This window comes from Podarcis melisellensis (genome assembly GCF_964234715.1).
Source record: "Podarcis melisellensis genome assembly, chromosome: 2".
Taxonomy (NCBI): Eukaryota; Metazoa; Chordata; class Lepidosauria; order Squamata; family Lacertidae; genus Podarcis; species Podarcis melisellensis.
Genome location: NC_138529.1, coordinates 116326776 through 116340816, shown reverse-complemented (window position 1 = coordinate 116340816; position 14041 = coordinate 116326776). Strand labels below are relative to the sequence as shown.

The window sequence follows — 14041 nt, the reverse complement described above, 5'->3', positions numbered from 1 at the left end:
AATGGTTGCCATTAATTTGATTTTGAATTGATTTTAGAATGAATTGATTTTAGATTTAGATTTATTGTTGTTAGCTGCTCTGAGCCCGGCTTCGGTTGGGGAGGGTGGGATATAAATTATTATTACTATTATTATTATTATTATTATTATTATCATCATCATCATCATCATCATCATCATTATTATGATCACCTTCTAAACCACCGCCTCAAGGCGATTTGCAAATAAGATAACTTGAAAACAGTTAAAAACACAAAAGCAACCGAAAAATTTCAAAAAACCGTTAAAACCCAGATACCTGTGACACTTGAAATTCCTGCCTTGCAGACTAGATGACCTGTGGGGTCCCTTCCAACTTTACAGTTCTATGATTCTATGAAAATACCCGTTTATCTAGCTGTAGGAACAAAGACTGTAAGAGCAAAAATGTCTTCAACTCTTTTGGGAAAGTGCAGATACATTTTTAGTGTATTTTTGGTCTTTGTTGGAAGCCGCCCAGAGTGGCTGGGGAAACACAGCCAGATGGGCGGGGTACAAATAAAAAAATATTATTATTATTATTATTCCACAGTACAGGGGTAGCCAAAATAAAAGCCCTGTTCTGAGTTACTTCAGAGTGGGCTTTTGAAATCTTTGGAAGTTGCAAGAGAGCTCCTCCTGTAGATCACTTCTCGCTGTAAAGAGGAAAATTTTGTTGAACCACTCTGGGAAATCTAGCTCTGTGAGGGAAGTACTGGGGTCTCCTAACATCTCTCAGCACCCTTAATAAATTGCAGACCCTCAAACTCTTTAGGGGGAGCCACGACTGTTTAAAGTGGTATCAAGGCACGATAAATGTATGGTGTGAATGTGGCCTAGGTCACGCATGGGTTGCAGAACACAACCACACAAAACCCACCAGTCCGAAAGGCCCCAAAGCCATTCGGAAAACACAGCTCTTCATAACCTCAGGGCATGAACAGAGTGCTTTTCCATCACCACTATGTCATCACAGCCAGCTCTTTAGAGGTTTGGGAATGTGGAAGAGCAATTCCTGATCTGAGGAAGACGCTTAAAGGTAAAGGTAAAGGGACCCCTGACCATTAGGTCCAGTCGTGGCCGACTCTGGGGTTGTGGCGCTCATCTCACTTTATTGGCCGAGGGAGCCGGCGTACAGCTTCCAGGTCATGTGGCCAGCATGACTAAGCCGCTTCTGGTGAACCAGAGCAGCGCACGGAAACGCCGTTTACCGCCGGAGCAGTACCTATTTATCTACTTACACTTTGACGTGCTTTCAAACTGCTAGGTTGGCAGGAGCAGGGACCGAGGAACGGGAGCTCACACCGTCACGGGGATTCGAACCGCTGACCTTCTGATCGATAAGTCCTAGGCTCTGCGGTTTAACCCACAGCGCCACCCGCATCCCGAGGAAGATGAGGAAGATGCTTAAAGGGATGCAAAACTCTGCTCCTTCTCAGCTCATTGTGTTTGTGTTTATGTATTTTTTATTATTAATGTTTATTATTTGTATTTCCATAATAAAGGACAAAAGTGGTAAGGACCTAACAGAAGCAGAAGACATCAAGAAGAGGTGGCAAGAATACACAGAGGAATTATACCAGAAAGATATGGATGTCTCGTATACCCCAGGTAGTGTGGTTGCTAGCCTTGAGCCAGACATCCTGGAGAGTGAAGTCAAATGGGCCTTAGAAAGCACTGCTAATAACAAGGCCAGTGGAAGTGATGGTATTCCAGCTGAACTAGTTAAAATTTTAAAAGATGATGCTGTTAAGGTGCTACACTCAATATGCCAGCAAGTTTGGAAAACTCAGCAGTGGCCAGAAGATTGGAGAAGATCAGTCTACATCCCAATCCCAAAGAAGGGCAGTGCCAAAGAATGCTCCAACTACCGCACAATTGCACTCATTTCACACGCTAGCAAGGTTATGCTTAAAATTCTACAAGGAAGGCTCAAGCAGTATGTGGACCGAGAACTCCCAGAAGTGCAAGCTGGATTTAGAAGAGGCAGAGGAACCAGAGACCAAATTGCAAACATGCGCTGGATTATGGAGAAATCTAGAGAGTTCCAGAAAGACATCTACTTCTGCTTCCTTTTTCTCATATGTAGTCTTTTAAATGTGGGTGAGATTTTTAAAATGTATTTCTCATCTTGGTTTTAATGTATGTGGGGGTTGTTAAGGATAATGGCTTAATTTCCTTAAATGGAAATGTTTGCTTATGTTAAATCACTGTGCACTTTTAACATGGTTCCCCTGCCCCCCGACAGTAGTTCTCATATGATTGGCTGACTATGAGTCATATGAGAGAGGCATTCCATTCGGTTGTGACTGTTATTCCAGTAACTGTCGTTTTTTAACCGCCCTTCTGATTTCTCTCTCTCTGTGTGTGATGGAGAGAAGGGCTGCTGAGAGAGGTTTCTCCGGATGCTGCCGAGAGCAGTGTTGTGTCAGTGTGATCTGTCTGAAGGGAAACAGACAGAGGAAGATCCCTAAATGCTAATAGTGAGAAACCTGTGCAGGAGCTCCCTGTAAGGAACAGAGAGATACCTTTCATAAGAAACTGTAAGACCTGAGTAAGTATCAATACAGTTTTGTTTATAAGTCAAAGAAGACTTCAGCATACCCCCCAACATTTCTCTGATGAAAATAGGGATGTCCTATTGAGCCTAGGGCTTGCTGATCAGAAGGTCGGTGGTTCGAATCCCCGTGATGGGGTGAGCTCCCGTTGTTTGGCTTCCAACACATATGAAAACATGAAACAAAAAAACTTTCCTATACAGAGCTGCCTTCAGATGTCTTCTAAAGGTTGTGTAGTTACTAATTTTATATTCTGATTTTATCCTGCGAACCAGCCTGAGACCTGCGGGTATAGGGCGATATATATAAATAGGGATGTTCTAAGGAAAAGCAAAACATTCCGGGATCAAATCAGAAACTTCTGTAAATCCGAGACTGTCTCTGGAAAATAGAGAAACTTGGAGAGTCTGCTTCAATCTACAGTTCAAGGGATAATTTACCCATGTTTGAAAAAGCATGAGATTATAAATATACAGTATTCTTCTCACTTATATGTTTAGGAAAGTAAATACAGTATAAAGAGTCTGGACATTGTATAGACTTCACAAAAAAAGCTATCAATCACTCAATAAAGTGACTAACAAATTCATTGAAGAAGAAGAAGAAAAATACACACCATAGAGAATAATTTCAAACTTGCCAGGCAGCAACAGACTTTCAATTATCGAATGCTTGGGGAATGTTTTTTATTCTAATTTTTAAATTCTTTCTGAAAGTCGTGTAATGAATGAGCATGCTGCATAAAGCACGTTATAGGTGTGTTTGTGTGTTTGTTTGTTTGTTTGTTTGTGTGTGTGTCATAGCTGTCAACCGTCCCGTATTTGACGGGGAACTCTCTTATCCCAACGCCGTGTCCTGCTGCTGTCCCTTATTGACGATGTCCCTTAAATTTCCCTGGGTTTCATGCTCGCCCGGCTCGGGAGGGAAGCAGCGGCTCGGGGTCCTCCGTCTCTCCCTTTTCCCCCTCAGGGGCGTGTCGTGAGGAGATGGGTGGCAGCGGGTGGGCAGGCAGCCCCTCTCTTGCGAGACATCTGCCATGCTGCCAGGGCAGCGGCTGAGAAGGCGGCCTGCGGGAGGAGAAAGAGGAGGGGATAGGGAGGGACGCAGAAGGGCGACGCAACTGCCTCATGCCGGGCTCACGGGCTGCGTGGGCGAGAGTCTCCCTCCCTCCCTCCCTCTCTCTCGGGGCGGGGAAGGGCCGATGGAACTCCTTGCGCCAGGACAACGGCGGCCCCAACATGCTGCTTAGCATCCCCCTCTGCATCCCTTTCATAACTCTCTTTGTATAAATCATTTGTCCATCCATAGTTCAAATTTTTACTACAAGTTTTCTGTCAGTCCTACCAATGTATGTAACTCTTGACAAGAGCTTTTCAACTAAATGATAAAGTTTCCCCATTCTTTATGAAAGAGGTCTTCTTCCTGGTTTCCAATTCTGCCTGTAAGCTTTGCCATCTCGACGTCCTTCATCAGTTTTGCCTGCCCCTCTTCTTTGGTCGGAGTCGTAGACCCTTAGGATCATCTAGTCCCACCCCCTGCAAAACACAGTCAGTGGCAGCCAAAGCAGCCTGGCTCCATCAGTGCCGGATTTCTGTATAAGCCAAGCAAAATCCCTTATTTTGGCTGCTGATCCCTTATTTTCGAGGTTGCTGGTCCCTTATTTTCAAATCTGTAAGTTGACAGCTATGGTGTGTGTGTGTGTGTGTGTGTGCGCGCGCGCGTGTGTGTGTGCATATGCAAGTGTTTAAAAGGGTTAAATTGAGAGGGCGTTTCTTTCCTAGAAAAGATAATCAAACCGAGGAGGAAGAATAAAAAAATCACACCAGTGGCGCCTCCTTCCCCGGTTTGGTTTTGCATTGAAGGTCCGCTGCATAAACATGAAGGAAGAGGGAAGCGATCTTGGTGCATTGAAAAGGTGAGAGTTGTGGGGCGGGAGAGATTCATTTAGAAAAGGGAAATGTAGGAGGGAGGCGGCGACGGGAGACCCTTCCTCCAAGTCCCAAAGCGCCCCTTCCTCTGCTTTTTATCCTTCTTGCGCATTCATTATGATTTGCGCCCCCGAAGGTATCTGGGCGGTGAGACGCCAGCCCAGCTTTCAGTCCTGGTAGCTCCTCTTGGCGCCTGCAAAAGTTTAGGGGCGAAGGCGCCTCTTCGCTCCCAGCATGGTGTCCTCGTTAGAGACCTGAGTTCAGATCCTGACACTCTGCCTGGAAGCTCACTGGGGTGACCTTGGGCCACTGGCTGCCGCTCCACTTTGCCTACCTCACAGGGTTGTTGCGGTGGAATATTTCGAAATAAAATATAACAACAACAACAACAACAATAATAACAATTTATTTATACCCCGCCCTCCCCGGCCAGAGCCGGACTCAGGGTGGCTAACACCAGTAAATTACAATAAAAACATAAAAGAGGAGGGGGGAAGCAAAACAAAATAAATAAATGATGATGATGCTTGTGGGATAGAAATAAAATAAATGATGATGATGATGATACAGTGGTACCTCGGGTTAAGTACTTAATTCGTTCCGGAGGTCCGTACTTAAACTGAAACTGTTCTTAACCTGAAGCACCACTTTAGCTAATGGGGCCTCCCGCTGCTGCCGCGCCGCCAGAGCACGATTTCTGTTCTCAACCTGAAGCAAAGTTCTTAACCTAAAGCACTATTTCTGGGATAGCGGAGTCTGTAACCTGAGGCGTATGTAACCTGAAGCGTATGTAACCTGAGATACCACTGTACTCGGTCCATGCCCTGTCGATTTCCAAAAACCCCAGTCTACCTTTTCGTCCCACTTTATTTGTGCTCTAGCTAGCGCAAGAGTGCCCTTTCTGGAGAACAATAATGCAACACTATTTTATCAGTTTGTTTTGCTTATTGCATTTATTTTTAGCCCACGGCTTCCCCCCCCCCAAGGTGGTGTACAAGGCAGTTCTCCCCTTCCACATTTAAAACCCGCAACAGACTGTGGACTCAGGTATGACGCTCCCTGGGGTGACCCTCGATTGGTTACTGTCTCTTACTGTCTCTTAGCCTAGCCTACCTCACAGGGCTGTTGCAAGGATAAAACAGGAAGCGGGGGGGACCATTTACACCACCTTGAAGCTTGTCAGAGAAATGAACGCTCTTTTGTAACGCGCGTGCTGCAATTTTACCATTTGGCCAGAATGTTTATTTTTTTAAATAATGGTAATGCTGCCAACCTACAGTGTTTGACATATTCTGTGTTCGTTTTCTTTTAGATGCATTTCATTTTTTGTGCCTGCGCTTCTAGCATAAGCATCCATGCATACAGATCAGTTATACTGCTGACATAGCTTTAAGTACGGTTACAGTCAACATGCATGGCCTTCTCATGGATACAGTTTGTTGCAAGAGCTATTGTGCTTTGTACTGAGTGCTGTGAACCTGCGTTGTATAGCTGCTTGTGTTCTCGCGATAAGAGATTTAGCTTCTCTCTGCCCCATGGAGGGAGTGGCTGCTTGCAAAGGAAAATTCTCAGCAAGTTCTCAGGCTAAGTTCGTTTTAACCGTCACTCTCAGGAATCCACATTGCCATATTTTGGGGTCCCCCCCCCACATTTTGACATCCTTGGGCACCAGTCAGGGCCAAGTGCTGATCCCTGCTGCTTAATTCCACATCAACCAATACTCAGGTAGTATTTTAATTTCCCACAATGCCCCTGACATAACAGTGGCAGTCCCCCATAGCTGTCAACTTTTCCCTTTTCTTGTGAGTAGTCCTGTTCGGAATAAAGGAATTTGCCTTTAAAAAAGGGAAAGGTTGACAGCTATGCAGCCCCTCTCAGTTATATATCACTGCTGTCGCTTGGCACCGCTGCCAAAGAGAGTCGAGGGTGGCTGACTTCCCAGAATGCTGGCCCTGATTCTCCCTGATTCTGGTTTTTCTTCTTTTTTTATGCAGGTAAAAGCTTTGTGCATATGTCTTCAGATACCGGTTGTTTATTCTAGTGTTTTCTTCAGTCCAGCCCCACATTTGTGACTTCACCCAAGGATGAAAATCGAAGAGCAGGACCCTGCGGGCTGCACACAAGGCGAGGCGTCAGAAGGAACAGGAAAAGCTCCATACTTGGGCATCGTAGGTTGCAAGATGGACATGGAGTGAGTGGTGCATTCTGGGAGTACCGGGGAGATCCTCAGAAGGTCAGTTTTGCATCAGGTGAAGGAGGAGCTGGAAGAAGCCTTGACCCAGCATTGGGAAGCCCAATGACAGACGTTCCTAGGAACAGTGGAGGCCCCTCACTTGGGCCGAGGGGTCCCACAGGTGCCAGAGGAGCCCACCTCCTGGGACGATGCCAAGGCCTTCCTTGCCTCCTTCGAGCAAGTGGCCAAAGTCTGCCGGTGGCCCCAGGAAGAGTGGGCGGCCCGCCTCCAGCCGGCCCTCAGTGGAGAAGCCGAGTGGGCCTTTCGAAGCCTGGAGGCTGGAGACAGAGAGGATTATGGGAAAGTGAAGGTGGCCATCTTGCGAGGGGATGCCATCGGAAGGGAGAAGCTGCGCCAACGCTTCCGGGGCTTCCGCTACCAGGAGGCCGAGGGGCCAACAGGCGGCTCCAGGAGCTTTGCTCCCGGTGGTTAAAGGTGGAGAGGCACACCAAGGAGCAGATCCTGGAGCTGCTGATCCTGGAGCAGTTCCTGACCGTCCTTCCTCCGGAGATCCAGAGCAGGGTCAGGGATCGCGGCCCGGAGACCTGCTCCCAGGCAGTGACCCTGGCCGAGGACTTCCTCCTGAGGCAGCAGCCGACCAAGAGATGGGAAGTGCAGGTGAGAGTGTTTCAACCTTGTACAACAGGGAGTATGAGGGGGCATTTTTGGTTTGAGGGCCACATTCTCTTCTGGGTGGGGCCACATGCTTGTGGGGGCAAAAGAGGCACCTTTGTACCAGAAGCTACAAGTGAGCCATGCCACTGTCAAAGGTTCCTGCACCTACAGCCAGGGGAAGGAGCCTGAGAGAAGGAAGGCAGGGACCCTCGCAACTGCTTCGTGGGGCAAAACCTAGAAAGAGTTGCTGAGACCACTAGGCCTGAGGTGTGTTTTCTTGAATAAAGATCTAACTTCACTAGCCACGGGTGATTTATTGTTTTATTGCAGGCCCGTGCCTGTTAGAATTCCTGATCTATGGTTGCAGTCATGGGATTTTTGTCTATCACATGACGGTGTGTGTTTTGACTCCACAGAGTGGGAAGTGACGAAGACAGGATGTTTGTGTTACTGTGTTTCCTGAAGTGGGGCTATTGCCCTTTGTTCTTTCTCTCTTTGCTGTCTGATGCTAGAGAGAGAGGGAGCCATGTTGCAGTGCCCCGTGTGTGTTTAATGTAAATAAAGTAGATTTCCCAGTAGTGATGTATGGAAGTGAGAGCTGGGCCATACAGATCGCTGAAGAATGGATGCTTTTGGATTATGATGCTGGAGGAGACTCTTGAAAGTCCCATGGACTGCAAGAAGATCAAACCTCTCCATTCTTAAGGAAATCAGCCCTGAGTGCTCACTGGAAGGACAGATCGTGAAGCTGAGGCTCCAATAATTTGGCCACCTCATGAGAAGAGAAGACTCCCTGGAAAAGACCCTGATGTTGGGAAAGATGGAGGGCACAAGGAGAAGGGGACGACAGAGGACGAGATGGTTGGACAGTGTTCTCGAAGCTACCAGCACGAGTTTGACCAAACTGTGGGAGGCAGTGGAAGACAGGAGTGCCTGGCGTGCTCTGGTCCAGGGGGTCACCAAGAGTCGGACACGACTAAACGACTAAAGAACAACAATCAAGCTATAGCTTAGGGCCCCACTCTCTTGGGTGCCCCCAAAAGATTTAAAGGGGGTGGGGAAAAACTCTATGTGGATTTCCAAAATGTAAGATAAAAAACAAATAAAATAAAACCTACATACAGCAACAGTGTTTTGTGTTGCGTATGGACCTATTAGGTCCATAAATTACCATATAGCATATATTCAACACATAAAAACAGCGACAATTTGTTGTTGACGAAGGACAGCTGGACATATAAAGGGCCCCATTACCTTCAGTAGCTTAGGGCCTCATCAGACCTAAATCCGGCCCTGCCTGACAGGTTCTCACAGTGGCATCAGCCAGCTTCCAAGCAGGATATGAGAGCAATAGCAACTCTCCTCCTCTGTAGTCCTAGTAACCAGCATTCAGAGGCACAAGCTGCCTCTGACAGCCGAGGTAGGACCATAGCCATCGTGACTAGTAGAAACCACTGACAGCACGGCATTCCTTTGCCACCTCTCAGGGCTGTCACTGTACCCTGAAAGCATCCCTTTCCATCCTTACAGGTCACCTCAGAAGAGGCAGCTATGAGCTTTTCTGAGGGACGCTGGGCTCCACCTCCCATGAAGGAGAAACATCTGTATGTAGAAACCAAGCAAGAAGATGGAGATGCCAGCCTGTTGAGTAGGGAGGAGTCTTCATTTTTTGAGGGGGGTGATGCTCAATAAATCGGAACTGTTTGGAATTATCTCGTTATTTTTCCAGTAGGAAAAGAGCAGATGACCACAGATGAGGAGGAGGAGAAATATGTACCAGGCAGTTCAGAACTGGTGGGACCGCAGGGGACGTTGACCTGGAAAGTGGAAGAGGAACTTCCTCTGTGTTGTGAGCCTGAAAATGTCTTGGCATGTCAGGATGGAGCGAATGAAAGTATTAAATTTACTGCATGTACTGCATTAAAGGAAAATGTTATGAAAATGATATATAGATGGTACATTACACCAGTAAAACTTGCAAAAATGTACAAAACATGTAAGAAGTGTTGGAAATGTAAAGAAATAGATGGTACATTTTTTCATATTTGGTGGGAATGTAAGAAAGTGAAAAGCTTCTGGGAGATGATATACAATGAATTGAAAAAAATGTTGAAATATACATTTGTTAAGAAACCAGAGGCTTTTCTCTTAGGAATTGTTGGCAATGAAATAAATAGAAAGGACCATAAAATTTTCCAATATGCAGTAACAGTGGCAAGAATATTACTGGCTCAGAAATGGAAACAAGAACAATTACCAACGTTGGAGGAATGGAGAACGAAGCTGATGGACTATGCAGAACTTGATAAACTGACTGGGAAGATTAGATATCAACGAGATCAAAAATTCATCGAGGACTGGGGAAAATTAACAGAATACTGGGAATGTATAAGTGATAACGAAATAACATTAGTGGCATTTAGAGAAGCTCTGTGATAAAATAAGAAATATTGTAAAAAAGCAAAATATAAGAGGGGGTAGGTATAAAGGCAGTATCAAAATTTGGAAATGTGTATTTAAAGAAATTAAATTCGAATGATTGGCAGAGAAGCCGAAGGAAGTCAAAAATCGAAAAGTTTAACGGAAATTGTAATGTGGTACGATTGTATAGAAAAATTAATAAAATATAATTACCAAAAAAAAAAGGCAAGTCAGGATGGAGCAAGGCGTCAGCAGGAAACCCACCCAGTGGAGGGAGCTGTTGGAGCCGCTCCTTGTAGGGAAGGTCACGAAACCCCCAGGGAAACCACAGTCCAGGCAGGTACGAAATGAACACGGGGACATTGAAAGCTGCCCTTATACAGAGCCAATGTCACGGGATGGTTGGGCGCAGAGGAGTGGTGGGAGGAACCGGCTGGGGAAGAAGGGAAGAAGGCTCAGAGGCCAGGGATGTGTGGTGGGACAACGATGAGTTGAGAAGACGGGGAAGAGGCTGTGTCGGAAGCTGAAGAAGTAACAGGGCAGGGTGAGCTGGGAAAGTCTGTGGCAGAGAGAAGTCCAGAAACAAAGGTAATAATAATAATAATAATAATAATAATAATAATAATAATAATAATAAATTTTATTTATATCCCGCCCTCCCCAGCCAAGACCAGGTTCAGGGCGGCTAACACCAGGTATAAAACAATTGATTGAAATACAACTTAAAAAACAAGATTAAAAATACAACGTTAAAATGCAGCCTCATTTCAGCCGAAACTTTTTTGGGGATGAAAATGTCAAGTCGAGGTAGAAGCGGAAGCAGGGGAGGAGGAAGACCAAGAGGCAGAGATGAGTCAGATCGGTGAAGAGTCAGGTTGGTGAAGAGTCAATTCTTCCCATCTCCCAGAACCAGAAGAGGGCTGAAATGGGCTTCACAGGCTTCACTCAGGCATAGTCTCAGGTTGCTAGGAAAAAGCACAAGAGAGGAGGGGACTTAGATGGCTGTCTGGAGGCAGGGATCTATAATCTCAGCAACTGATTTCATGGAATAAGAGCTACAGGAAATAAGCTGCTGTGCTCATAAGGCCTGACACACAGCCAAGTCTGCAAAGATTGTGTTTTTGCTAATACAGTGGTACCTTGGGTTAAGTACTTAATTCATTCTGGAGGTCTGTTCTTAAACTGAAACTGTTCTCAACCTGAAGCACCACTTTAGCTAATGGGGCCTCCTGATGCTGCCGCGCCGCCGGAGCACGATTTCTGTTCTCAACCTGAAGCAAAGTTCTTAACCCAAGGTACTATTTCTGGGTTAGCGAAGTCTGTAACCTGAAGCATCTGTAACCTGAAGCATCTGTAACCCAAGGTACCACTGTAGTTAACTCCAACTTGGAACTGTGTGATTTACTACCGACTCCCTCTGTGATAGCCAGAGACCATTGGTCAACCTAGACCAGTATTCTGTAAACTGATTGGCAGCCGCTCTCCAGAATTTAAGGCAGGGGGTGTTCCCAGCCCTCCCTGGAAAAGCCAGGGGTTGAACCTAGGAGCTTCTGCATGCAAAACAAATTCTCTACCCCAGTTTGAATCCTTACCAAGCCATGAAGTTCGCTGGTCCAACCTGCCTAACTGACCTCAAAGAGTTGTGAAGATAAAAACAGGGGAGGGCTGTGTATTGTGGCCCCAGCTTCTTGGAGGAAGGGCAGGACAAAGATAAAAATGTATTGATGGTGGGTGTCTCTTCTTTTCCCCTGCAGCAGGATCTCTGATCCCCAAACCAAACTTCGTTTCCTGGCTGGAAGAAAGCGAAGATCCCTTTGCTCAGAGCAGTGAGGGAGGAGAGGGATTAGCAGGTAGGAAGATCAAACCTCTCCATTCTGAAGGAAATCAGCCCTGAGTGCTCACTGGAAGGACAGATTGTGAAGCTGAGGCTCCAGTACTTTGGCCACCTCATGAGAAGAGAAGACTCCCTGGAGAAGACCCTCATGTTGGGAAAGATGGAGGGCACAAGGAGAAGGGGACGACAGAGGACGAGATGGTGGGACAGTGTTCTCGAAGCTACCAGCATGAGTTTGACCAAACTGCGGGAGGCAGTGGAAGACAGGAGTGCCTGGCGTGCTCTGGTCCAGGGGGTCACGAAGAGTTGGACACGACTAAACGACTAAACAACAACAACAAAAACTTCAGGTCTATTTTGCTGATGGAGAATTGTGGGGTAACCTTGTGGGGGCGACGTGCTGATGGAACCCCACCCCACATAGGAGCAAACTCCTATGCGCCGGGGCTTCTTTGGCCTGCACAATCAAATATTTGAGGGGGCCAGGCCTCCACATAGTTGATGGGCATTCCCATTCAAATAGTGTGTGTGCACTGCATCATGTGATCGATTATGCAAGGCGAGGCTTACCTGGGCCCCCAGAATATTTTACTCAAGTTGGCACCCCTTTCACCCCAAGTTGCTGCTCCAGGATCAGAGGTTCTGCGCTACTAGCACCTATTTCCACTGAATCTATTTCCTCTGAATCCAGCCAGGTAATGTCATACCCTCCAACATCTCTCCAAAGAAAAAAGGAACATCCTATTCCATTATTAGGAACATCTCTTGAGAGTCCCATGGACTGCAAGAAGATCAAATCTCTCCATACTGAAGGAAATCAACCCTGAGTGCTCACTGGAAGGACAGATTGTGAAGCTGAGGCTCCAGTACTTTGGCCACCTCATGAGAAGAGAAGACTCCCTGGAAAAGACCTTGATGTTGGGAAAGATGGAGGGCACAAGGAGAAGGGGACGACAGAGGATGAGATGGTTGGATAGTGTCTTCGAGGTTACCAGCATGAGTTTGACCAAACTGCGGGAGGCAGTGGAGGACAGAAGTAACTGGCGTTCTCTGGTCCATGGGGTCACGAAGAGTCGGACACGACTAAACAACAACATTCCATTATTATTATTATTATTATTATTATTATTATTATTATTATTATTATTATTAACCCACCCATCTGACTGGGTTGCCTGGTTGCCTGAGCCACTCTGGGTGGCTTCTAACATATATAAAAACATAATAGAACATTAAACATTTTTAAAAAAATCTTCCCTACACAGTGCTGCCTTCAGATGTCTTCTAAAGGATGTATAGTTACTTATGTCCTTGGCTCAGGACTTGCGTAACTACACACCTCCCAACATTTCTCTGATAAAAATAAGGATGTCCTAAGGAAAAGTGGGACATTCTGGGATCAAATCAGAAACCATCTGTAAATTTGGGACTGTCCCTGGAAAACAGGGACACTTTGAGGGTCTGTAATGTGTGCAGAAATGCATATAACTAATGTAAACTATGCATTAAAATGTATATATTGAGGAAAGTGACATTCGCAAGCTGTTGATGCAGCCTAGAATAGTATTAGTTTTTTGCTGCACTGTTCACTCATGTTAAGCTTGTGGTCCACCAAGACCCCTGGGTCTTTTTGACATTAAGCCAAGTGCCTCCTATCTTATATTTGTTCAGCTGGTTATTCCTGCCTAAGTGCAGAACCTTACATTTCAACCCTATTTAAATTCTTTTTTTTTTCTTTTCTTACACTTTTTTTTCTTACACAGGCACCAATTCATAGCATTTAATTCTGGCTTGCTGTACCTGTTTATTCCAGAAGGCAGCTTGCGGGAGATTGAAGACGAGACCGAAATATGTGGGACGTCATTAGGATGTAAAGAGAAACTCCGGGATCAAAGTGATTCAGAGGTGCAGGAGGGTGAGGCTCAGGCGGAGGATAAGGCGAAACCTGCTGCTTGTCAGGGCATGGACCTGAAAGGAATCCTGACCCGGCAGGAAAAAAACAGAGGAACGAGAAGCGGCAAGTGCCTCTGTGCTCCCAACCAGGAGAAACCAAATAAAAACTTGAGGGTTTGAAAAAGCTTTGCTCAGCATCAAAGACACCATGGTGGGGAAGTGCCATATAAATGCCTGGACTGTGGAAAGAGCTTCAACCACAAAGCGAACCTGATTTCACATCAGAGAATCCACAGGCGGGGAAAACTCTATAACTGCTCAAACTGTGGCAAGACTTTCCTCTGCAAATCGATCCTTAGCCGGCATTTGAGGATGAACACAGGGCAGAAGCCGTTCAGCTGCGCCAACTGTGGCATCAGCTTGAGTGCTCAGTCCAGCCTCACTCGGCACCAGAGGATCCACATGAGCGAGAAGCCCTACAAGTGCTTGGAGTGCGAGAAGAGCTTCAGCCAGAACTCGGACCTTCTGAGGCACCAGAGAC

The 14041-nt window shown here is 46.2% G+C and overlaps 1 protein-coding gene across 2 annotated transcripts; it reads left to right on the top strand.

Moving 5' to 3' along the window:
* The first annotated feature begins 4357 nt into the window (after nucleotides 1–4357).
* LOC309364763 (uncharacterized protein) lies at nucleotides 4358–13681 on the top strand. 2 transcript variants are annotated; one of them, XM_081902644.1, is made up of 7 exons: nucleotides 4358–4491; nucleotides 6563–7349; nucleotides 8883–9000; nucleotides 9082–9221; nucleotides 9999–10113; nucleotides 11528–11623; nucleotides 13421–13681. In XM_081902644.1, exons 1-7 carry the CDS (start codon nucleotides 4454–4456, stop codon nucleotides 13678–13680), a joined length of 1554 nt encoding a protein of 517 aa, XP_081758770.1. In that variant the 5' UTR covers nucleotides 4358–4453; the 3' UTR covers nucleotide 13681. The 2 variants fall into 2 exon arrangements, with proteins under 2 accessions (XP_081758770.1, XP_081758769.1); XM_081902643.1 differs by having other exon boundaries at nucleotides 6563–7355.
* Nucleotides 13682–14041: the final 360 nt, after the last annotated feature.